This window comes from Oxyura jamaicensis, chromosome 2, assembly GCF_011077185.1.
Source record: "Oxyura jamaicensis isolate SHBP4307 breed ruddy duck chromosome 2, BPBGC_Ojam_1.0, whole genome shotgun sequence".
Lineage (NCBI taxonomy): Eukaryota > Metazoa > Chordata > Aves > Anseriformes > Anatidae > Oxyura > Oxyura jamaicensis.
In genome coordinates this window covers 124019800-124046809 of record NC_048894.1, presented here as the reverse complement: position 1 = coordinate 124046809, position 27010 = coordinate 124019800, and the positions used below count along the sequence as shown (strand labels likewise).

The 27010-nt window shown below is 39.3% G+C and overlaps 1 protein-coding gene across 5 annotated transcripts in view; it reads right to left on the bottom strand.

Annotated features, from left to right (window-relative positions):
- The window catches only part of SULF1 (sulfatase 1), a 106897-nt gene that overhangs the window by 22726 nt on the left and 57161 nt on the right, over positions 1 to 27010 (bottom strand). For all 5 annotated transcript variants that reach the window (XM_035319450.1, XM_035319454.1, XM_035319451.1 and 2 more), the window contains 6 exons: positions 26019 to 26188; positions 14293 to 14443; positions 13099 to 13274; positions 11423 to 11551; positions 11100 to 11156; positions 10017 to 10146 (listed from right to left, as the gene is read on the bottom strand). In XM_035319450.1, the coding sequence (XP_035175341.1) occupies positions 10017 to 10146; positions 11100 to 11156; positions 11423 to 11551; positions 13099 to 13274; positions 14293 to 14443; positions 26019 to 26188 (813 nt within the window). The remainder of the gene's footprint in view (positions 1 to 10016; positions 10147 to 11099; positions 11157 to 11422; positions 11552 to 13098; positions 13275 to 14292; positions 14444 to 26018; positions 26189 to 27010) is intronic.

Genomic DNA, 27010 nt, shown 5'->3' with positions numbered 1-27010 from the left:
AAGAGAAGAGAAGAGAAGAGAAGAGAAGAGAAGAGAAGAGAAGAGAAGAGAAGAGAAGAGAAGAAAAGAAGAAAAAAAGAAAAGAAAAAAGAAAAGAAAAGAAAAGAAAAGAAAAGAAAAGAAAAGAAAAGAAAAGAAAAGAAATTGGAGAGGAAATGCAGGACCCTGCCATTTTGCTGCAGCAAGATGTTATATCCTTTCAGTCACACTGTGAAACTTAACCTATGCCAGCCTTTTTGTCTGTCATTAACTCATCTTTTCCTTCTTTCTTCTCATTTCATCACCTACCCTCCAGCAATGATTTTGCTCTCTCCTCAGCTCTCTACCTCCAGCTTTCCTTCCGCTTCAGTTTAACTTCAGAGGGGAAGCAAAGGTGGAAAAGCAAGTTGCAGCAGCAGTTTAGATGTAAAGGTGCAAAAGAGCTGAGCATCAACAGGGAGCTCAAGGTCCTTTAATCTCTGCCTGAAGTTTGAATGCCTAAATACGTGTGCCTGTTGCTGGATGGGAAGGCTCGCATGGACTGCAGTAGGACCACAGTAGGAGCTTTTCCTCTGGTGATGTCATTGGCATGATGTATTTTCATCTGGGATTAGAAGTTTGCCCTTATAAAGTCATTTCAAAGGCAAAGGGGAGCAAATGGGCTGATTAAAAGAGTATTGTTTGTACTGGGTCACTTTGCTTTGTGCTGCAGCTGGCACAGCTCCACCTGCAACTTAGAGCTATGTGAGCAAGTCAACAGCAAATGACTTGGTAGCTACCTTGGGTCACGATTTCCTGATATCAATCTGTTTGTGCCACAGCCTTAAAATTAAGTAAATCTATTTCAGTATGATCCTATGATACCTAAGGCATAAAAATATGCATTCAGCATGAGTCATTGTGCTGTGCTGCACTGTAAATATCCACTTAAGCAGGATTTCAAATCAACATCGTTTAGCTAATAGGTTGTCACAGCTTTGAGAGAGTTGCTGCAGCTACCTATAGAGGAGAAATTAATTAGACAATTCATGTAAGGTAGGCAAGCAGTAGGCAAGTTAAGGTTCTTGATGAAATGTAATTACCTGGTATTTGCAGTAAACACTTCAGTGTAAAATATCTTGTCAGATCTTATCACAAAGCTATGAAACACTGAAAAACATGACTGGAAACACAACACAGCAACAATGCAGGTGGTAATGTATGACTTTTTCATTTTGGTAATGTATGACTGACGAAGTATTAGTATTCATCCTAGGGAATGCTAAGATAAAGCATGAAAAGGAAGGCTTCATGAATTTAAACATGCCATCAAGATCTGATTTCCCTTTTTTCCTGCCTAGAAAGGTGTGATTTAAGTTGGAAAAGGGTTTAGATGAAAACGCTGCCATAGGCTGTACATGTGTACAAATTTCCTCTATTAGCACTGAGCAGATCTGCCTGGATGCCAGGGGACTTGGCAGTACCAGCAAGGGAGTCTGGTTTTGGGAGTGCTACTGCAATAAGAACTGAGTCTTGTTCTTGTTTGCTCTGTGCCATTCAAAGAGGCAATCTCATACAGCATATTGAGAAGTGCCCTGTAATTAACTGGCTATAGTAAATAGCACAGATCATTAGCAATTTATTTCTGCTGAACTGGACCTGAATACTGAGAAGTGTTTATAGGCTAAGGCCATGTCCTCTGTGCATTCCCTCAGTATAGTCATGAACCTTGGTCCTAACCGAGGCTCCTAGGTGCTCCTGGTTACTCTGTGCAGTCACAATTCAACTGTGTTTGAATATTGAGAGCAAGTGCAGCTGTTTCATAAGGATAGTGTGTCAGGCTCACTGAGGGAATTTGGAATTGTTGCATTTTGGTTTAATAAAAATCTCCTTGAGTTTACAAGTGGACTGATGCCACCTGTAAGGGCAGATCCCAGTTTCTGCACCAGTCCCTCATAATTGGACCGCCTTTTGTTGAACTACTCTCAGCTCTAGAACACATTCAAACACAATTATTTATATATATAGATTTAACCCCTGAGAAAGTCTTCCCAAAAAGTGTCTGTGGTTCAACAAAGGTCTGTGGTTCAACAAATTGGGAAGTGATTTGTCCTGTAAAAAGTGATGCAATATAGGTGGGAATGTAGAAGAGACTTTATAAATACATTCAGTTAAATACATAGGGACAGAACTTGAGGAGAAAAGAAGAATGAAGAAATTAATCATTGTATAACAGAAATAACTATATGAAATTTGACAGTTTCAAGCTCCTTCACAGTGTTTAAGAAATAGAAGACAGAAAATAACCTAGAAGGAGGTTTTCACATTATACAGTGTTGCATTGTTGATGTATAGACATGATTGATTTTAAATATCATGGCTCTAGCAGTTTTCTAGTTTACAAAAATGCATGAACCTTATTGTCAGCTCTAGAAGTGTAGGTGCTTAGGTCAAGACATCAAACGTCACCTACATAGCATTCTTTACCAAATCCATTAACTTTTCTGTAGTAGCAGCTCAACATCAACAGACTTCTGTTATTATCCAATAAATGTCTGCTCTCAGGTTCAAGCAAATAGGAGGCAACGACACTCAAAGATAAATTTAGCCATTCAGCTATAAATAGGAATTACAATAATAATTGGTTCCTACTGGGTCATACACATTTAATCTGCAGAGGACTTAATTTATACTGTATTTCAATGGATACTTCAGAATGAAACACTGCAAATGACAACCGAGGAGTACCACAGAAAGTCATAAAAATGATTATTGTGTAATCATTATTTTCTGTGTAAATGTTTTTGGTACATAAAACTGCTTCTTAGTTTGGCATTTCACCAAGAGGTATTTCTTTTAGGGAACACTGATAAGATGGTGGCAAAAATGCTGAATGCAGTTGTGCTATGGAAGAGATGAAACCAGTGAAAGGAAGATCTTCCCAGACTGGAATATGTCTGGATTTTATCCAGAATGGAGCTGGTGCTTCAGATTCAGAATTACTTAATTTGAAGAATTGTCAAATCTGTAGAGAACTGCCCTCTGTTTGTTAGGAAGCTTAAATATTTAGGCTGAAATATGAAATATTTAGGCTGAAATACAAAATACCATGTTTTGAAGAATTATCTTTGGAGATAAAGGAACCTATCTTCATATTTGGTTGTAAACCATAAGAAGGATAGTATTTTAACAAGGGATATCATAATTTCTGGCAATTCCTATGAAATCTTGAGCAACAAGATTGCAGGTATGATTCTGTCAACTATGAGGGATGACTCTGGAGGGTCCAAACTGAGCAAAAGCTGCAAGAGCTGTTGTGAAAGAACTGAAGTATGTATTTAGCTTTAAGCACATGACTGGTCCCAAACACATATGCTTCCAGTTAAGCCTATGTGTAGATGCTCTTCTGAATTATGATTAAGAAAAGGTGGTACCAATGTGCAGATGGCAAAGAACCAGCCTTGAACTGATGTTCTGGTAAAATAGGTTGACAGGATTAATTGACACTGCTTTCAACCCAAATGAATGTTGCTACTATGAAGAAAAAAAAAAAAAGAAAAAAAGAAAAAATAATTTTAAAAAAGCTTTCTTTCTTGCATTAATCTACTCTGTCTGGGCTGCTAATATCTCAATTTGACAATGTTTTAAGAACCTCTGCTTGAATAGGTGCAATATGATAGAAAATGGAGAAACAAGCTGAGGCAGGAGGCAGCATATGGAATAGCAATATGTTAATGCACTCCTGCGTACTCATGACCAGTGCCTTTCTATTCCTGTAATTGTCAAGAGGTTGTTCTGAAACCAGGAGGATCAATGAGTGATGTTTATGTGCCATATCATAATTTTAGTTGGGTTTTAGTGGGTGCTTGGGGTCTGGCTGTCAGTTCCTGGCCAGCCATCTGACACTTCTGTCCAGCTCTTACCAGCTTATGTGTTTTTATTCATACTCTGCAGCTGGTCATAAAGCTGACCTTTACAAATGTATGGTCTGTGATATTTATTTTATGAGAACATAGATACTTGAGCCAAACCAGACTACACCTAATAAGCCACATTCTAATTTCCTTTACAATATTATCTGTAAGCTGATTGATGGCAAGTATTCTTTCAGTGTTAAAACAGACATGCTTATACTGAATGCTGATATGATAATGTGGTAAATATAAATATGAATAATAAAATTCAATTCTTATGCTAGATTTTTAAATGTCAATGGATTAATGAGAAACAAGAGGTCTGTACAGACTGCATAACATGCTCTTTGGATCACAGCCAGAAGAATCTTGCACATTTACCGCAGAGCTGATGCTTGGATTCTGCAGCATGTCTCCAGTGACTACCTGTAAAGCCTTAAATGACTGTAAAATACATTGAGACCTAATCTAAGTAAAATTTCATTGTACAGTCTTCAGGGATATTTTCCAAGCAGAACATTATTTCTTTAGGGCAGCTCTGGGATACTTCCTTGTGAGGATGTACACCATTCTGCATCCCTAAAGCTGACCAAAAAAAAAAAAGAGCACAAGGAAGGTCAGTGACTGCAGCATGGCACCTATCTAGCTCAGTTTGGGTTCATGGACATGCATGTCCTACAAACACGCGTAGCATGACACATTTTTCCATTCTGCCCACTGTCAGTGTTTATCTGAGCTGGCAGTAGACTACAGATCTTTACAAGTTTCAGACCTTTGCTGTTTACAAACTGGCAGGTAGTGCAGAGTAGATGGTTGGAGATGTATGCCCATAAAATAAACAGACCTGAGTCTGGGTTTGGTTGCTGAGTCATCCAGCCTAAGAGTTCAAATTTTAGACACAAAGCTTCACAGTCTTCACAGTCCTCATTTTGGGAGGGTGGCTTTTTTTTTTTTTTTTTTTTTTTTTTTTTTTTCCCTGTGCTGGGAAAATTTTAAAATAACATTGTGGTTTTGTGTAATTTTTACAAAAGGATAAAAAATACGTTTGGCTATGGATTTGATACCGATTATAAATTATGGATTGAACAGTGCACTGGAGACACCAGGACTATCAGCACAAGACCTCAAAGGGTAACTGCTATCTGGGAAACAGTGTTAAGTCCCAGAAGTCAAAATTTTGCCTCAGGAAAATTCCTATGACTCAGACTGGTGAGAGAGAAAGAATAAATACTGATGAATTAACTAAACTCATTAATTACATGCTTATGTAAGGGAAGAGAGAAAGAAAAGGTATAAATGAAAACATCATTAACATGCTCCTTTTGATATTTGTTAAGTATCCAGAAGAATTTAATGGGTAGGAAGATGGAGTGAGTTCAACAAAAATAACCTGCCACAGGATTTAAGAGCAGCTTGCCTCTAGACCTCCTGAACTAACATATATTCTCATCTCATCTTATTTCAGTGGAAATCTGAGAGAATATTTGTGCCACGATAAGGCTACATTAATCCAGAGAAACATTTGTTACATGCTATTATTTCTGCTTTCCTAGAAAATTAACAAAATTTTAGTTAAAAATTTGCATCAATTGTTTCCCAGTTTAAAACAACAGCATGAGTAACAGTGATAACAATGAATAGTTATTTCTGTAATGTGTACCTCATTACAGTAAAACTGAGAGGGGAAATATATATCAATGAAATATATATAAAAACAAAACAAAACACATACCCGTATACTATTTTTATCACTAAAAATCATCAATAGTCACTACTAAAACAACTGAACTCAGTCAGGTGACCTCAGTAAGCTACACCACATAAACTGGTGACAAATTTGGCCAACAAACTCAGAAGGAAACCTGTGGTTCCCTTCATAACTTCTTGCAGCACTCTGTGGGATGTGAAGCAGGAAACTCTCACCCTGACCCCCAAAACTGAGCAGAGCCCACCCTATCGCTGCTCCCTGTGCAGTGGGAATGACTCCGGCCTGGGTGGGACAGGACCAACTGAGTGATGCTCGTAAGCACAGGTCAACAACTAGGTCATGACAGGAGCTGAAAACCGGTACGTTTCCTAACATTGCAGGTGACATGTATCTCATTTACAGGACAGATAAAACTAACAGCACTTCTCAAGTTATGAAGTTGAGGAGGAGAAGAAAACACAAAATCCTTAAGTCCAGGAATTAAGCAAGTAAGAAATTAGGAGCATGTGCAATCACTGGAAGGAACATCTGGAGGTCATTTAGTTCAACCTCCTCCTCAAAGTAGGAACAACTTTATTAGGTTTTGAAAATATCCCTGGATGGACCTTCCACAGCCTTTTGGGCAACCAGCTCCAGTGCTTAATCACTCTTACACTAACATCTTTTTCCATACACCTTGTCATAATTTCCCTTGCTGCAACTTGCCTGTTGCTTATAGCCCTTCTGTTGTGTACCTCCAAGAAGTGCGTGGGTCTGTCTTCTCTCTAATTAGCCATTAGTTAGATGAAGGCAGCAATTGGATCTCCCTTTGCCTCTTGTTCTCCTGTCTAAACAAACCTCTGCCCCTCCTCTGTAGCTCCTGACCATCTCTGGGGTCCTCTACTGGACATGCTCCAGCTTACCAGTGTCCCATTGCTAATGGAGGTCCCAACCCAAATGCACACCAAGCAATCACTTCCCATGACCTGTTAGCTGTGTTATTGCTAACGCAGCTCAGTATGCATGCTTTTCCCCTCTGCAAGGGCTCGCTGCTGGTTCAAGTTAATGACTGGCTGAACATAACTCAGAAGCGAAATATGCAGTTGTGCACATCTCATTTCTGTTCATTTCTGTTATGCTCTCAAGGATGTGACTGAACTTTTGGAAACCATCTTCCCAAAAAAAGGGGATTGTGGAAAAAAAAAGAAGAAGGGGGAGGTGCTCTACAACGAAAATGATTCAATCTATCAATGGTGCTAAAAATTTAAATCAGAAAAAATCATGATAAAAGAAGTTTAACTTTATTTTGCATATGTATTTTATAACTATTTTCTCTTACGAAACTAAAACATTTTTTTTTTTCTGTCTTGCTAACTTGCAGCTAAATGTAATCTATAACCTACATTTCCTTTCCCTTTTAGACAAACAGTAGTTAGACTTTATATAATTATAGAACAATGACAGCAATTTTACAGATGTTTAACATTTTCTTTTTTTTTCAATTTTTTATGTTAAACTACTTTTTGATAGACAATGGAAATAGAAAAACAGAAAAATGATATTTTGATTTTTTTTTTTTAATTAAGAGGTTACTTATTAAATATAAAATAAGATAAACCAATTATTTTCCTGAGTATCACATCCCTGGAGACTTTGGAAGTAGCAGGTCTCAGGATCACGCATCATTTAAGAACAGGAAAAATGAATTATTGTCTTTTTCAAATCCCAATTGCATTCTTGATTTCAAATGAACTAGATATTGACTAAAGTAAGTTAAAATGAAGAACATGCTCTAAACGTACTAGACAGTGTATTAATTCACCAAATGTTTATTCTTAGTTCCAGATGTTTAGCAGCAACTTCCCACCGACCAGTAATTTCATTCTCTAAAAATCTGTCAGCAATCACAAATCTGTGAAGGTGATTTTAATTAAAATGATTTTAAACACAACTACTTAGGGTAGGAAGTACTACATAAGCGATCATAAATTAATATGAAGATTTTTTTTTCTTTATATGCACTCATGTAATTGAAATTAAAGCTCCTAATCTCAAAAGATAAAATGAATTGAAATTAAGAACCACATACAAATGTTACCTCTTTCCAAGAGGTGCAAAGCAATTAGGTGAAATCTGCTGGAAGAACCTCATATTAAACTATGATCCCTCATATTAAACAATGGAAACCATCTGGGCTAAAGTGAAATTATTTGGTCCATTAACTTTTAATTTTCTTCAAGAATTTTACTAAGTGGAAAAAATCCTGCAGACACTTACTTCACACTGCAATGCCTCACTGAAGTTTATGTTATTCTACTGCTGCTCTTTAAATTCACATCCAGTCTATGCTACACTGACTTGCCCACCAGTACCATGTGTAGCCAGCCCCTGCAAGAGAAGTTGCCCTTGCTTCACAAGGTTGGAACAGGAGTGAATAGGGCGTGAGAGACAGGCTTGTACACCATGGGTTGAACAAGCTCAGAGCATGCCAAGAGGATGCACTAATACACCTCAAGATGCTCTTTCTGCAAATGTGTATCCCTGCAGGAAGCCTTCAGGATGTTAGAGGGATCAGGGAAAACTCTGATCTCTTTGTTTAAGAACATAATTTATATGCACCAGTGGCTCGGGCTGAAAATTTGTCTTAAGAAGATCAGTTCAGCCTTGTCCTTCATTCAGCTGTGAGGGCTGGCTGCTGCGCTCTGTGGAGCCAACATGTCTTCTGCATCTAAAGGTCCCTGAGGGGAGTCCATAGGCAGTGGATCTGGTAGCAAGCACCATTGGTCTTGTCAGCTCCTTCCCAGCTCAAGACATTCACTTTCCTCTGCTCTTTGATCAAAGGCGAGTCACCAACACAGGACAGAAAGTCAAGTCCTCTGCAGGGGCCTGGGAACAGGGCTGGGAGCAGCCTTCCCTTGTGCTTCAGCTGGGATACCTGGTCAGGACACTTAACCTTGTCTATTCACATGTGGAAAATAAAATTATTCCAAACTTGGATTTTGGCATAAGAGGTAGTAAATATAAGAAATAATTGCAAAGAAAATATTTTAGTATTTTAAAACTAAACATTTTAGCGTCTAGCAGTCTAAATGACTCCATTGATCTCTTTTATTTTTTTATAAAAATATTCAGTTTTTCAGATTTAATCTCTGTTTACAATGGCAGTGTTTGAACTCCTGAAAACTTTGCCCTTGGGCGAGACTGTGATATTGTGCATACCCCCTTAAAAGTGGCTGCGTTTAAAGAGCATGTGTGAGGTGGGAACTGTGGCAGAGGACCTGACCAAGGATGTGCCAGCCAAAACATACTCCCGTCCAATGTGGGATTAACGGAGATTTACCGTAACACTACGCTCTAATGAGTGACAAGGAGCAAGGTGGGGAAGGCAACATCTGTAAGTGTGCAGGCTCTCCCGAGAGCCTTTGAGTTTGTTTTACAGGGCTATACCTGCCCTGGGTGAAGCTCCATGGGTGGCTGCAGAGGCAAGCAGAGCACAGTACGGCTTTATACTCCCCTTCAAAACAGCACGCCGGCATTTCAGTGCCAGGTCTACAGCCGGCTGCAGTGGTCTGAGCAAACATCTGAGGGAAAGGCACGAGCGTCCGCCTGGGAGAGATCACCTCGCACTCCTCAGGAGAGGTGTGTGGGACTGGGACGAGGATGGGGTGGGAGGACAGCAGGGTGTGAGATGGTGCCAGAGCCCACGCTTGCACTGGTCAGAGGTGGTGTCAGCCTGAAGGCATACGGCTCCCTTCCATTCCTTCCCTGGTAAATCCAGCTTTACATGTTACCATATAGCATTAATTCAGAGTCAGTTGAACAGAATTTGGAGTGTGACTCACTTTTTCTTAATTTCATAGAATTATTTCAGTCGGAAAAGTCCATTAAGATCATCAAGTCCACTCATTACCCCAACACTCCCAAGTCCGCCAGTAAACCATGTCCATAAGCACCATGTCCACACATCACTTAAATTCCCTCATGGATGGCGACTCCACCACTTCCCTGGGCAGCTTATTTTGATGCCTAAACACATGAAGAAATTCTTACTGGTATCCCCTCTAAAACTCCCCTGGTGCAACTTGAGGCCATTTCCTCATGTCCTATAACTTGTTACCTGAGAAAAGAGACTGACACCCACCTCACTATAACCTCCTTTCAGGTAGGGAGTGATGAGATCTCCCCTCAGCCTCCTCTTCTCCAGACAGCAGTTCTCCAGCCCCAGTTCCACCCCTCAAAGTCTTGTTTTCTACTCAGTATCCTTCTTGTAGAGAGGGGCTCAAAGCTGAACACAGGAATTGAACACCAGAGGACAATCACTTCCCTCATGCAAAAAGTTTCAATAAATAATAAAGCATGAGGATCCAAAAAACATACTCCTGATATTCCTTTGATCCCTTGTGAAAGACATGCATTTCCCTGTGGCACAAAGAGGACTGCAACTGTCTGTGTCTTACCTGTCCTGGTTGTTCACAGGCTGTTTGGTATCTTGCTTGTTGGCATAATTCTTTTACTCTCTCATATTTTGGAAGTTGATTAGACTGCTGAGTGTTTTTATTGTTTTCCTCCTTTTTTCGTAGAAATTTTCTTCAAAAAAAAAGTTGAATATTTTACATAAATTATTCTGAACTCTGGAGATGGTGAATTTAACTGGTAAAGCAAAGCTACTTGAATATTTAAGTCTTCTAAGGGAGAAAATCCCCACATTTCTGCTAGTGACCTTTAATGACAAAAGGTCTTGTGGTGAAAAAAAGGCTCAGGCTATTTGCTGGAAATTGCCCAATGAGAAATAAGAACTACTGAAATATATCTAATTGATACAGTTCAGCACTATTCATAAATAAATGTATGTTCTTTCACAAAAGAAAATATGCTGAAGCAATATTTGTCTGAATGAAGAACCCAGCTGAAGAGACTACAGGGCTTTTATACTCTTTCAGCACAGTGTATCTTATATGCATTGTTTTGCAGTACATCACACAAGATTTTCATAATACATAAAACCATAAAATGCCACAAGGAAATTGCTGTGAAGTTTTTACCCAGAGAAAATTTTCACAGCAGTAATTGTCAAGGCAGGAGAGTAAAAAAGTATAAGAGAAAAGAGTAGCTATAGTCATAAATCTCATTTACACATACGTCTTTTCTCAACTAGAACACAAATGAAGAATGCTTCTGATCAGTGGTGGAAAATACTAAATCAGTTGATAAGAGGATATTGCACAGCTGGATATGAAACAGAGAACTGAAAAGAAAATGAGTCAGATGATGACATAAGTTGTCACAAGTACAATATCAGAGAAGGAGGAGGTATAGGCTAGGAGGGATGCTAGGAGAGGATGCTTTCAAATATCTTAGAGGGAAAGGATCTGGGAGCACAGCAGCATGCATAGCCAGTGGTAGGAAATTAGAAAACAAGTCAGGCCTTTAAGTTTGCTTCCAACATTTACTACTCATATAGAGAAAGAGGAGAGAGCAGAAAGGAAAGCACGTACAAGAGAGTGTTCCCTCCCAAAACTCTCTCACCCCCTAATAATTACCCTCTTTCCACCAGAAATGTGTCACGCCAGATTTTGGTCTTCTTGTTTGTTCGAAACCTGAAACCAAAATAAAAATATTTACTCCTGGCCCCTATATATAGCACTGCTAGTGTTAACAATTTATTTTTTAAAAACCACCTCCCTGCTTATGTATATCTGCAATTTTATAGACGTGCTATTTAAGAGAGTCTTCAAATGCGGAAGCTGTGGTCATTGGCCTGACACAGCTCATTTCCACAGAACCTCTTTTTCCACTCAGTTGTTCATTTACTCAGGTGTTTGCTTCTGAACTGGCTACAAAAACAAAAAGAGCCGGGACCCACCTGTTTCCTGGTCTCTCCAGGTCTAGAAGCTTTAGGACAGATTTACCATCCATATCTGGAGGAGTGTCAAGTCCTGCAATATCCAGAATTGTTGGAGCAAGATCAATATTCAGAACTATCTGAGGCACTCTGCAAATCAACAGAAAAGGTCATAGTTGTCATATGTTCAATATGCAAGTCTTCACATTCTCTCAGAATTAGAACGGTAATTAATGTTTATCAGGGATTTGAAAATGTAAAGTTCTACACAAGTGCTATCTTTAGAACCCCCCCTTTGAAGGCTACAACTCTGAGAACAGGCCACTGTTGCAGAATGTCATTACAAAGAAAAAGCTAAGGACAATAAGAGAAGGAGATGCAATAGTGATGCTATTCTCATACCATTGACAATGAGGTCATGCAGCCAGCTAGCTATTCTGCTGCAGAAGGTCACTAGTGGAGTCCCCCAGGGCTTGGTACTGGGGCCAGTCCTCTTTAACACCTCTATCAATGATCTGGATGAGGGGATCGAGTGCACCCTCAGCAAGTTTGCAGATGACACCAAGTTAGGTGCGTGTGTCGATCTGCTTGAGGGTAGGAAGGCTCTGCAGGAAGACCTGGATAGGCTGGACCGACGGGCCAAGGCCAACGGTATGAAGTTCAACAAGGCCAAGTGCCGGGTCCTGCACCTGGGGCACAACAACCCCAAACAGAGCTACAGGCTGGGAGATGTGTGTTTAGAAAGCTGCCTGGCAGAGAAGGACCTGGGAGTATTGGTTGACAGTCGGCTGAATATGAGCCAGCAGTGTGCTCAGGTGGCCAAGAAGGCCAGCAGAATCCTGGCTTGCATTAGAAACAGCGTGGCCAGCAGGTCCAGGGAAGTGATTGTCCCCCTGTACTTGGCTCTGGTGAGGCCACACCTCGAGTACTGCATTCAGTTTTGGGCCCCTCACTGCAAGAAGGACATGGAGGTGCTTGAGCGAGTCCAGAGAAGGGCTACGAAGCTGGTGAAGGGTCTGGAGAACAAGTCTTACGAGGAGCGGCTGAGGGAGCTGGGACTGTTTAGCCTGGAGAAGAAGAAGCTCAGGGCGACCTTATTGCACTCTACAGGTACCTAAAAGGAGGCTGCAGTGAGGTGGGGGTTGGTCTATTCTCCCATGTGTCTGGTGACAGGATGAGGGGGAATGGGCTAAAATTGCACCAGGGGAGGTTTAGGTTGGATATTAGGAAGAACTTCTTTACTGAAAGGGTTGTTAGTCACTGGAATAGGCTGCCCAGGGAAGTGGTTGAGTCACCATCCCTGGAGGTCTTTAAAAGACGTTTAGATGTAGCGCTTAGGGATATGGTTTAGTGGAGGACTTGTTAGCATTAGGTCAGAGGTTGGACTCGGTGATCTTGGAGGTCTCTTCCAACCTAGACTATTCTGTGATTTTTTGATTCTGTGATTCTGTAAGCAGTAAAGATGAGCACCTACTTTTAAAATCTAGCACTACAGGGCTACACATACATTTTTTTCAACTATGTAACAACTTATGAATACTATGCAAAGTGAAAGACTTCACTCTTCTTAGAAGTCATTGCTCTGTGGTAATAGGGCATCCTTTATGAAATGAAGCTAGACAGAGTAGTAATTACATGCACTTAAAAACATTTTACATTAGGTTTAACAGCTGTGCTAAAGATGTAAGAGAACGTACACTGATCCTGGCTCTACACTTGGACCACGAATAAAGAAAGGAACTCGAATATCAAAGTCATATGGCATTGACTTCCCCTTGACCAGTCCAAACTGCCCAATATGGTAACCATGGTCAGCAGTGTAAATAATGTAGGTGTTCTCCAGTTCTCCCATCTCCATAAGCATTCGGTATAACTGAAATACAGCAAAGGAAAAACTGAATTAAATGTAGCAAAACATGTTTTCTGTATAATCATTTATAACAACCATTTTACTACCTTAAATACACAGAACCAAACATGGTATCAATGAAATTACTGAAACAGACATTTTGTGAAGGGGCAGTTTTACATCTTGTCTCTACTGTGCTGTTAAAAACATTCAACTCACAAGTACAATTTCGTATTTCACAGCAGGGAATTTTCTTTGAGGAAAGAGAGGACATACAGAAAATTATAATACAAAATAAGGTACTACTAATGTAGTTGCATTAGTGTGTCCAAAAGTCAATGTATACTTAAACATAGCTTGGAAAAAAACTGCTACAGCTTTAGGGCAAATGGTACTCAGACCTGATTTACTGTGTTAGTCTACAGCTTTCTCATTCCTTACAGTTGTGGTCTTGGGAAAAGGCTGTAAATTTTTATTAAAGTTTAAAGAAATCTCTCTGGGGGAAGATCTTTGGTCATGGTGCTTGATTTTTGAACAAAAAGTCATGCAAACTACACCTCATAGTTCATGTATCATGTTACCTATAATTAGCTGTACATTGCATTGCCTAACTTCTGCAGACACTAGCAGACTGACACCTGAGTTGCTGTGATTTGCCAATTCCCAAATTTCATCTGAAGGACAAACTGTGAAGGGAGTGGGTGAAATGAAGAGAAGTTGTCATATGCTCACCTGCATCTATCCATGTGGACATGCAGGTGATGCATATTCATTTAATACCAGGCTTTCTACCAGGCCCACTGACTTTTCCATTAAAAAAAATCTTCAGCTTATTCACCCACCAATTCAAAGAAGCAAGCAAGGAACTTGGCACTGCATTGCACAGAATATAACCAGAACTCATTTGGACTGGGGGTATGTGGAGTAATTCTTTGCATCCCAGGGGCTTTTCCCAGGCTGTGGTTGGGGAAGGTAAGGAAAGAATTTGTTTAATTTTGTACTGACTAATAGGAACATATTCACAGTAGTTTCTTGAACTCACTCTTTCCATAGAGTCGTCAACTGACATCAGGGTCTGAAGTCTCTTGCGTTGCAAGACGTTTGTAAACTCCATGTGGATAGGCAGCATAGGCCCTGTGTACTGCATGATCCAGTGCTTATCCATGTTTGGTGCATAGTTATAGCTGGGAGTGCTGGGAGGAAGAGAAAGGAAGTGAGCATTGTGCAGCACCACAGGCATTGGAGAAAATCAGGAACTGCTTTAACACAGGAATATCCAACAAACAGATAAGTCACATATTCCACGTGGTGACTAGTATTCCTAATGCAAAATATCAACAAATGTCACTTCGGTGGCTTCAGAGCTTCAATGGTCCATATATCACTTCCTCAAAAATTTTTAACCACTTACTTTCCAAGCTTTCTTTCAGGCTCAAACACTGCTACCAGATCCATGTCATTATTTGGGATGTACCAAAAGACACTTTTCAAAGGAATCTGTAATCTTTAAAAATGCCTATCCAAATAACACATCCCATAAAGACAAGTAGGAAAATGGAGAAAGTCAGAGATCAAAGATGATGACTTCCCCTTAACATTAATGTCAATTTCCAGTGGGAAAAATACCTTCATATTAGAACAAGTTAAAGGAGAGATATTTTCCTGTGCGATAAAGAAGTTCAGAAGTTCTAGGATATGAATGGCAACACCAGTGTTATCAGTTTTTAAGATGCTCCAGAGAGTGAAAGCATTGGCTTTCTTACCCTCCCATCACCAAAGTACAGGCATTGCCAGGACCCTGAATGCAAGCCCACAGGGTGGGTGTGCAGGATCAACGCTGATACGAGGAGATGCTACAGCCAGCCCCGCTGACTCCAGACCCATATTCAGCCTCCATCACTTGCCCTTGGTCCTCACCTGAGCTACATCTCAGTAAACCTGGTGACACGGCCTGCGTGCAAATTCCACTTACACCAAAATGATGTTTACTTATACATTAAATCCTGTTGAGGTGTTTTTTCTATGTGAATAGAAAACATAGTGCATTGCCAGTGTAACATTAATATTGAACTAATACTGCTGCTGATACTAGTACTAAGGAGGACTATGGCACAGAGTCCTACATGGTCAAATAATGCTGCTTTAGAAGTTTGCACAAACATCAAAGGAAAGATTTAAGAGAGGTGTTCTAACCACAGCCTGTGAATTTTTAAGGGATGTCATATAAGGATCAAGAATACCTTCCTGTACTTATCACCCCTGAAGAAAAAGTATTGCAAAAAATATGCCAAGCAGATTTGCTGTACAGATATGCATGGTACAGAAACTCTCTATCTGTCCTGTTTTCATACCTAACATACAGGACAACTAAAAGGTGATAACAAACTAAACAATATCCACTTCCTGTAATGTTTTGACATATGTATGAGTACTTCCTTTCTCTAATACTTGCAGAATCTAGGCTTTGATTTTCTGAGGTTCTTTGCTTTTAATTTTACCTCATTTTAACAGTATACTGCAGTACATGATTCATATAATTACAGCATTACTGTTGAAAAACAAATGTAAATTGAAAATGAAAAAAATGCTGTTGTGTGATTGGATTAAATTGATTCCTATGGTTCCTTTTAGTTTATAATAAAAAATAAATTTACTAATATTGTATAAATAGTGATGATTTTAATATGCACATTACACAAAGGTATATCTTTCCCAAAGAAATGTTTATGTGTAGTTAGTTGTCCTTTCACAAGAGGTCGCACTGAACAATATAAGAACATTGTACAATGATAACAAAGTCATACCTTGAATCACTCCTTCATTTAACTTTCATTTTTCTTCACTTGATTGTATGTGATCAATATATGGTGGATGCAGTTACTCTACAGTTTTAGCTAAAGCATGTATAACCTGCAACTAGGTATTCTAAGGATAAATATGGCTAAATGGACAGCCTAAGGAAGATAGTCAGCTACAATAAACTAACAGTCCACATTGTAATTGGAGCCTGTTTTTGAGAATTTAGGTAGAATGTGAGTAATGTACACATCTCTAGTACACACAGCTGGTTTTGACTAACCTACTTAACCATTAAAATAAAGGAAAACCAGAATTGATGCAATGGTATCACTGGATTTGTGAAAATTTCCTTGAGACTAAGAACTATGGAAAGGTTAGCTCCCTACTAAGCAAAGACAAACATAAACTAGAATTCATTTTCTGCTGGAAATTCTTTTGTTTCTGATTGAAAATTCATAATTTTGATATTTCCCATGGAAATCTGATTTTTAAAAGGGATGCTTATATTACAACAAAAATTAATGTACTTGAGCCCAGAAGCACAACCTTCTAGGTTGTCAGCTAGCCCTCATCCCTAGCAGATGGAGCCTTAAACTTTGAAGATGCAAGTCTTAGGAGTTTTGGTCACCTATCAGGTATTAGGCAAGGATACAGAAGACAGAAAGTGCAATACAAGCACAAACCTTCCTCTATTTCTTTGGAAGCTTGTCAAACACATTTTCCCATGAAAGAGCTCAGTCTTGATTAATCAGCATTTTCCAGCAAAATGAAGCCCCTCCCCCCCCTTTTTTCTTTTTTCTTTTTTTTTTTCCTTTTTTTTTTTTTCTTTTTCTTTTTCTTTTCTTTTCTTTTTTTTTTTTTTTGTTTTTTTGTTTTCCATCAGACTCCTGTCCTGAGTGCCCCTGCTGTGGAGAGATGAGGTGGTTGTGAGTTGCACTCAGCTGGCAGCGCCGTGACAGCCTGCCTCTGTGCCAGGAAGGAGAGCCAGCTGCTGAAGCAGGCTCAGGTCTCATGTTCCCAGGACATTGTCAGAAGCTTCCTCCAAATAATGGATAATCTTTAAAAGCAGCACTCAGGGGTTTATCAGGGTGGTTAAAACCTTTCACAGACACATTCCAAATGCATTTTGAATTTTCTGGGTGAGAAATGAGTGAGGCAGGGAGTGAGCAGAATTTTCCTCCTAGACAATTATAGGAAAAGGACCTTCTGTGAATTATCTAATGCCAGTGTCCAATGGAGAAATGTGAGATTGGGCTCCTAAATGGTGGGGAAAGAGCAGTAGAGAAGGCTCAGAAAGGAATCCGAAAGTCCCACAACCAGTCTGTGTTCCCTGCACATCCTTGTTTTTTGTGTCTTACAAAAATCTGTAACAATGCCAGACCTGAAGGTATACTGACTAAGTTTGAGAATGATACTAAACTGGGAAGAGCTGTTGACTCCATCTAGGGTAGAGAGGCCTTGCAGAGAAATCTTGACAAATTTGAGAGCTAGGCAATCACCAACCATATGTTTAACAAGAACAAGTACTGATTCTGTACGTGGGAAGGGGCAACTGTGGCTATATGTACAGACTCGGGGATGAGTGGCTGGAGAGAAGCTCTGCAGAAAGGGATCTATGGGTTTTGGACAATGGCCAATTGAGCATGAGCCAGCCATGTGCCCCGGCAGACAGAAGGGCCAACCCTACCCTGGGGTGCATCAAGCATGACACTGCTAGTGGGTCGAGGGAAGGGATTGTCCCTCTCTGCTTTGCACTGGGGTGGCCTCATCTCTAGAACTGTGTGCAGTTTTGGGTGCCACAGTATAAAAATGACATAAAACTATTAGAGAGTGTCCAAAGGAGGGCTACAAAGATGGTGAAGGGTCTAAAGGGAAAGATGCATGAGGAGTGGCTGAGGTCTCTTGGTTTGTTGAGCCCAGAGCAGAGCAGGCTGAGGGGAGGCCTCATGGCGGCCTGCAGCTCCCTCACGAGGGGAGCGGAGGGGCAGGCGCTGAGCTCTGCTCTCTGAGGACAGCGATGGGACCTGAGGGAACAGCATGGAGCTGCGACAGAGGAGGGTCAGGCTGGGGGTTAGGGAAAGGTTCTGCACCCAGAGGGTGGTCAGGCACTGGGACAGGCTCCTCAGGGCAGTGGTCATGGCACTCAGTCTGCCAGAATTCAAGAAGTGTTTGGACAACGCTCTCTGACACATGGTCTGGTTTTTGGGTGGTCCTGTGCAGAGTCAGGAGTTGGACTCAGTGATCCTTGTGGGTCTCTTCTGACTTGGGATATTCTATGATTCTATGAATGGCATTGCTTGCCAGGCACCAGGTCTGATATCACCCTCAGATCCCTCAGATTTATTTACTTTTTTTTTTTTTTTTTTTTTTTCCCTAAAGCAAACGAAGAATCAAAGAAAAACCCCAAACCCAACAACAACAACAAAAGTCAAAAAAAAAAAAAAAAAAGAAAGAAAAAAGAAAAAGGAAAGCCACAAACAAACAGAGGTGAATTCTGGGGAGAATACTGCTGATTTCTGAGAACCTTTCCAAGCAGACAGGCCTCTTCCATGTCAGTGATAACTGTTTATCACAACATTTTTTTTTTTGAAGCAGTCAGAGATACCAGCTAAATGTTCAGCTGTTATAAGCCTTTGAAAGTCATCATGGGAAAGTATGTCACTGTTTCTACTCTTCCCTTTTTGGGAAAGTCTTTGCTCTGTACTGATAAGTACTGCTGTAAAGTAACACAGACATCTGCATTTCTTTGACTTTCCTTAGCACTGGGAATATCAGATTGAGGATATCTACAATGTTTTCTATTGCCTGTTGTCAGTCACGGAGGCTATCTTGTTTTGAGCACACTTGGTCCAATGATCAGCAGACAGTGCCAGGTACCTTTATTATTTTCAGATTGTCCATGGCCTCCTTGGTCTTTGCCTGTTGGTCTTTGGAGGGCTGCAGCTGAATGGCTCAGGTGTTACCCCAGAGCGCAGGAATGAGCAGCATTTCATTTCAAGGTCATTCTTGCCAGCTGATCAGCAAATAGTAAAGTACTTTAACTTTTTAAGTGTGTGCCCGAGGACTGAGTGAGAGTTAATTTTACATGTTACAAAAATAGATAACATGAAAAAGGGCTCCCCTTCATGTAGGTCAGTACAAAATAACCTACAACATGCTACATGAGTATTAAATCCATAGAGTTAGCTGGGATTGAAAAAGCAGATGGTTTTTCAATTAAAAATGTACAATATTTGCCACTCGCCTAGGCTATAGTAGCCTGGGAAAATCTAGATGGCTCAGTTGCTCACTTATGTTTGTCCAGCACATACTTTGCAGAACTTACAGCATAGAATCTTCTTGGCTCTCTATATGGATCTGTTTTGGCACTGGGCAAAACAGTGGAAATGCCAGGTTTCAAATCATAAGATTTCAAACTTATACCAGCCTATACTTAAACAATTCAATCAACAAAAAAGTCTGAAATGTTTAACAATAACAAATATTGAACCCAGTCAAGCCCTTTCTCAAAAGGACTTTCTCAGAATGAGAAAAATAATTCACCCTGAGACATCGTAAACATTTAATTATCTGAATAAATTAACAGAAAATTCATCCCATTTTATGTATACATTTGCAAAAAGCAAAATGATAATTAGCATTAGACTTTTCTAGCCTTAGATTGCTGTCTCCTCAAGAAAGGGATGACTTCTGCCATTTGAGTTCTGTTAGCACTTAATGTTTTTGCATTGATGTATATTGTTTTATTAATGCCACATCATGGAAATTGCATTCACTTTCTATTTACCACCTTTTAAAGTGCAGTAGGAAGCACACAGTGCTGATAACAAAATGTTCTACAGGTTTTGGAAGGAGTAAACATTTATAAATACTAGTGCACTTTTCTCTTTGAAGAAAAATTCACTGTGAAATGTACCATTTATTTATCTATAAGCGTCATTTTAAATAGATACTTGAAGTTATGTTGAGAGGAATGAAGTTATATTGACATTCAGCTTTGTGGCCTGAATCCCCGAGGCCTAAATAACCTTCAGTCACACGAACAATCAGCATTTCCCTTCACACCTTTTAATTACTCTTACTGACAACATATTTACTATATTTGCATACTTCAATTTGAATTTCAAAATAGAAAATTAATCTTAAACAGCTTCTAGGGTACCACAGTAACATTAGGTTACACAAGAAATTAAAAATAAGCCCCAACAAAATAACAGATGCTTGCACTTGAGGACATATTAAAATGGTGTCCTCAAATAGCAAATCACTCAGAAATGAACAACACTAACGTCCACTAGTAACTGAAGTGCCTTTTGTGTGATATTCAACAAAACAATTGCAGTAAAGCCCTTCTGAAAATCATTATTCCAAAAAAAAGATATTTTACAGGTTAAGAAAAGAATGGGAGATTCAGCTTGGCTAATGCTGTTTACACAGTTGTGGTATCTGCATGGAAAAGAAATAAAGATGAGTACAGCATGTTTTAAGAGCTCCCAGAATTCAGTGCAATTTAAATTAACACTATTTTAACAAAACATTGCATCTATATGTATATACATTTCCATTACAGATGGGTTAAAATGGTAAGAAACATACATGTTTGCAAACATTTGTTCAATCACTCATACTAAAAATCTGTTTGCCTCTATTTACAACCTCCTAATTCCCTCCTGTTTTTATTCAACAAAAGAAAACTATGTCCACAAAAATACTGCCTAAAAATGTTGCTGGTGAGTATTTCCATAGAGTTCTCAGGGGTTTGTATCCCAAAGTGTTTGGCTAATCTTCTGTTTAGATTGGGAGTCTTCCAGTTAGTGAAAATAGTACAGTACTTATATGACTGAGGATCATTTTCATTTAATATAAATAAAAGTAAACAACATTTTAAAATAATAACTTCAGTAAAACTGATTGTGAAAAATGAGTAGTTTCTGTACAAAATTAGCACCTCTATTATTCTTTAAAATGTGATTAAATGTGATAGTCATGTTTCTTCAGAAAAAAAATAGTAAATGATCAAAGGACACAAATCTTTTGTTTCCAGAGAGTGTAGACTTCCAGGTTTAGATACTGTTCCTGGAAAGTGGGAAGTCTAGGTTCTGGTCAAAATTAAAAGTTCTAAAAACATGACCAACAGCATGGTTGGTATTAAAATGAAGTTGAATTTCCCCATTCTGGGTGTCTTTTGAAAGGGGAGTCTTTTAAAACTAAGAATATTTATATACCTGAGGATATAAGGTACGAAAGTTTCACTACTGAAGTGCAACATAATTGCTATATATCAGAATAAAGAAGAAAAAGAAGTTGTTACCCATTACACATAATACCTTTTTATTTTAGGAAACATTATTTATAGCTGCTGCAGAAGTTAATTGTGTAGCTAGAATCTTACTGCATCTCTAAATCACACTATTTCTTCCAGTCCTGTTTAAAGTCACACATCCAATGATGTCTGTGACGATTTTGATCATTTATCTCTAAGTCAGCAGTCCAAGCTGGCCTCAGGCTAGCAGTGACAAGAGACACTGACATGTCAAGATTTATTAATGATGTAAATGTATGAACTCCCTCTGACAAGGAAGTGTCCATATTACAAGGAAAAATGTCTTAGCTAGCAGATGTTTAAGACTCAGCCTTGGTGACAAGCAAGTGCCCTGAATATGCTGCCATCTCACACCCCAAATTCACCATTAAGATTATTTTGGTGATCAGGAGGTGCAAAAGTATTGCTTGTTTATGATTCACTATTGCAAATGTACTGCTGTGACCAGGCTTGTGTGTTTGGTACCTTTCATACTATATTTATTTGAAAAATTAAAACTCTTCCACTTGCTTTTTCTCACATTATCTGGGGAAGCTTTCTGATCTCATCCCAGATACCATTTCTATCTGTTTCTCCTAAGATCTTTAGGCTGACAAAAGGATTGCTTCCAGGTAATTATAAAATCTGGTTGTCAGTCCTCCTGCCAGCCTGAGGATCTTTTACTCAGCAGAGCAAGCAGTGCTTCAGATTTCCATTTTTCACATTCTTCAGTAGATCTGCCTCCCACAGATTTTTTGCTTCTAATGTTTGTTTACTTCACAGCTTATAAACAGCTTAGGTCTGATTCACAGCTCCCCTAAGACTGGTTCACCCTGGAAGGTAAAGGGAAGTTAAAGTGCCAGAGGCCCTGAGTGTAACTGAGAATTCAGGCTTTCATTAGAGCATCCTCTGAGTAAAGTCAGAGCTTTCCTGCTCAGTTGTGTGACAGAACAAGATTGCCCTGTAACAGCTGCCAGTGTCATCTCCCGTGTCATAACTTCACATCTAACAACAGAATTTCCAAGCTCTAGCTACCCCGATACCCACCAGATGATGTTCATTACCACAGCAAAAATCTATGCACTGCTTTCATCTCGTACAACTTCCCTAGTACCAGTTGCTTCCACAGAACCCATTTCTGGGCATAGATAGAGTATGTGCCTTAGTATGATTTATTTTCAGAAAATTACTCATTATGGTGATAGACAGCCGCCAGAAGCTAAAGTTTTGGAGACGTTTTTTAACTGTTAGAAATAGGAAGTATTTTAAGGAGAGGACAGCTGGAATAGTTGAAGGGAGAATGGATGCTTGCAAACAATAGAGAGTGGCCAGTTGCTTCTAACATAACAAAGCTCACATTTCATCTTAAACTGGAGCTAATGAGAATTAACAGGGTTCATTTAAAATAAATGATTAAACAGTGTACACATCATTACTTTTCATGCCACTCCACTGGGCTGTTCATACTGAGGAGGACAGGATTGTAAGGTGATGATATGTAAGTCTTCCTTCCCTCTGTACTGTTAAGTGGGGAAATGAGACCAACATTTGAGGGTAGCACTCTCCCTGAACTGGAATATTTCCTTCCATAGCCTCTCCCCTATGCACATGTGCAAGTGGAAAACTTCTTCTAATCAAACTTTTTTTTTCCTTGTTGTTGTTTTGTTTTGTTTTTAATTTATAAAGTCAATAGTTCAATCAAATGATAGGCACTTTACCAGCAAAGAAATGTCACATAATTTAACGGCCTGCTTCAGTTACTGTCCTTTTAAGCAAAACTTCCTCTTACATGTGGTTGATAGGCTATCTTAATTCCTGGTTTGTAGGTATAACCTTCCATCTCAGTTTGTAAAGCCAGCAAGCAGCTTTTGACCTGGTTTCCCTTCTTTGTTGGAGGTAGGCGTTACAGTAACATGATATAGCAACTACATCTTTAAAAACAAAATCCAAGGTCAGATGGCTGTCACCCAAGGTCAGAAAAAAAAAAAGACACGCAAATGGTACTTGACCACCAAGGAAGAAAACCTAAGGGTTAAACGTTCAAATTACACAAACCTTGGCAGGAGGGATTTTATTGTTCTCATGTTGTTTTTACAGGGAGCACCAAGTATTTCTGTGAGAACTTAACTTCTTATATCTTTTAGTCAGACCATGTTGCTAATGTTTTTGCCAGAAAAAATCAATTATTTGGTAGCTTCAGCCACCCAGATTGGCAGTTTATCTTCAATTTGTCTCATTTCTTATTCTGCAGACTGAACTCTAACACATACAGACAGTCAGTGCAATAAGAAACACAAAACAACCCAGCAAGTCTCTCTTGAGGTAGCTAGAGAAGAAATTTTTTGCAAGACATTTGCCAAGAAATCAGCAACACCAGAAGACAAGAAGAAGCACAGCTGATTCTCATATTATGGGCTATTTCACAAACAGCCCAACAGAACAAAGTATTTAGCCTCTAGGAGTTCATGCAAATAAAAAACAATTTACACAAGTACTCAAATGAAACTAAGTCTGCAAAAAGATAGCAGAAATTTCACTTGATCTTTCCACATGACATGAAACCTGTAATAAAGTGGAGAGATTGCTTAAGTTTCGGGGACTGACTAAACCCACTGGTTCTAGCAGCATAAGCTACAAGAAAAAAAAAAAAAAAAAAAAAAAAAAGGCAGGCTGAAAACACCAAGCAATAGAAAGTGTCAGGAGCATGATAAACTCATGCAAGTCCCTACAAGCACTCTTTTATCAGAAGACAGCTACCACGGAGCCTAAAATGAGCTGTACTGGCCTGAGGAGAGGTAGGGTGAGATACAATGATTCAGTGCTTCAGCCACAGTCCCCACAGCTAAGAGGAAACAGTTTGAATCCTGCCCTCCTTTATGATGGATTGTCCCCCAGCAAAGAGGATGGCTTGCCTGAGGCCAGGCAATCTGTGCCATGAAACAGCAAACAATCTGTTGAACAGAGTGAGAACAAATAGTTTATAACCCCCTTGCTCTGAAAAGAGGTGATTGAAAAAAGACATGGGAGAGGTCTATTTAATTTGATGTAATGAATATTTGTTATTCCTCACTGGATGGGAAGTAAGGGACATGAGCAAGCCCCAGGTTTGAAAGTGATAAAAAGGCAGTGCTTTGTCCCTGCAGCATGGGGTGACACTGTGGAACTGGTCACCACAGGATAGTGGAGCTGCCACCACAGCTCAAAAACAGATCGGGCTAATGCTTCACCTAACAGATCATTTTCAGAAGCTGCAAAAATAGGGAAACAGGGAGAAGGAATCTCTCTCTTTTTTTTTCATACTCCCTAAGTATTCCCTGCTGCTTCATGTTGGAGCACATGATTCAGGATACTAAGATGTTTCATACAACCAAATATGACAGTTTTCATGTTTTAAAGCCTATCTTATTTTACCTTCAGGACATAATGAAGTGATAATAATTCTCTGGGGTGATTACTAAAGAACCAGCTGCCTTTTCAAGCAAATATTTACAAACTAAAGAATCAATCTCATCACTTGTATATACAGGTATTAATTACCCTGAATAGCTAATTAACTATAAAGCATTACTGATGGTTTGCACTGCTTGCAAAATCTAGTCTTCTGAATGTGGTAATATTGAGCATATAGGCAAAGAAAAGTATAGCTAAGAATGTAAGGCCAGGGAAAGTGGCATATCTAGAAAGCAGAATTCAGTAGAGGCCAAAAATAATGCAAACTAACAAATATTTAACCATGTACCCTGAATAGCAAATCTCTTTTTGGCCTCAACTAGTGATCAGTTTATGCATACAGTTTATGCAGTAACTGCTATTCCTTGTAATTTTAAACTAGTTAATATAACATCCTCTGCCGTGTGAGTCCCTGCAACATCAAAAATGCAATTTATATACCACAGAGCTTTGTCACAGTGTAATGTAGTTGATTTCTCCTCATTTTCAGAAGCCAAATCAATGCACAGTACAGCTAAAATATTTATTTTATTTCTTTTCTGTGTGGAAGGAAGCACAAAAGTTTTGTTTAATCATGAACGGGAAGAGCAGTCCACATGCCCACATGGCATGGAATCCAGCAGTCGCCTCAGCTTTTTACCTGGTGCTGGTTTCAGTTCTAGAAACAGAGTTTTTTTTTTTTTTTTTAATTATTATTATTATAGTATAATCACCGGGAAAGATTAAACATGTTAATTAAAAATGCAGTCTGATGCAGGCTGTTTTGGGAATCTGCCAAAAGTTAGTCTATAAAGAAATCTGGTGCACTTAAAAACTACAAAAAAGTTGTTTTTAGTCTCAATGCCTTCAGTTAGTTTGAGCCCAGGAAGCACATATCTTAGAGGAGGGCAAGGGAAGTAATATCTTTCCAACAGATCCTGACCTGTGTCTACATATTTTCAGTGTATTGTAAGACTCTGCCCTTACAAAGCCAAATACTGACCTTTTAATCTCCCACAACTTCCCAGGAGGAAAAGAGCTTCTCTCTGTTTTAATAATGGTCAGAGCTGTCACTCTTCTACCCAGAAGGAGCATGTCCAAAGCAGCAAGCAAACATTTACCACTTACTACTTGTTTCTTATGTTTGAATTCTGTGTTCCTGAAATGTATCCATAACCAAATACCTGTCCAGAAGCAGATGCAAGGGCCAGGGCTGGCAGCATGTGATTGTCACTTACATATGCTGTGAAGCGTTGGGGTAGAGCTCTGAGAACTGTGGTGCAGAGTCCTCAGGGCCATGGGGTGCAGCATGGCTGATGACCATCATTATGGGCCTATGGGGATATATCCTCTTAGACATTCTGAAGTAATTAATGCTCTCGTTAGTGATTAGGTCTGTGAAGTAGTCCTGTAACATACGATTAACACAAAGCAAAAGTTACAATGTGCATGATTAATTAGATCATCTACTATCATGTTATTATGTTATTTTCAAGTTCTCATTAAAGGGCAAATCAGGAAGTAAAAACATCCTATCAAAGAGCTGTGTGACTCCAAAGAGCAGAGGGGAGACTGAGCAGTAATTACTTTCTTAAGCAGGCAATGCCACATAAAATGAAACTGCATTTTGCAAATCAGTTACAACAGAGTGCATTCATTATGATTACCAGATTTTGTAATATGATGCTAAGTGACCTTTAAAATGATAGATTATACTGACTCAGGTATGTTTCTTGAATTTCAATGGCAAAACACGTTCGCTAAGTAATGGCTCCCTACTGCAAGAAATCACACTCTTACGTTGGTTTTCTATTTACATAAACATTTCTTGCATGCTCTTTGTTCAGAGTATACTTTCATGTAAGTACAGACTGGAAGAAAGCTACAACAGGTAGCATATTGCAAAAAAAAACTTTATCAGAGAAATTGCAATTCAGGGAGCATTTGAATTCCTGCAGGCTCTGTTCTTTTAATTGTACAACTTTAAGCAGTGCAGCTGCTGAGATTAAGGTTGTGACTCGCTAATAAACTGGTTTAACCCACAGCCAAGGTGACAAATGGAAGCGTACGAGGGGAAGGGAGGAAATGGGACTAAGAAAAAAAGATGAAAACTTAAATTAAACCACCTGCCACCTTGGAGCATTCACTGTTGGCCTGGAGGTCTAGAGTGAGCTTCATTGAGAAAGTGCTGAGACAATGTTTGTAATTTCAAGCACTTCCAGGCATGACT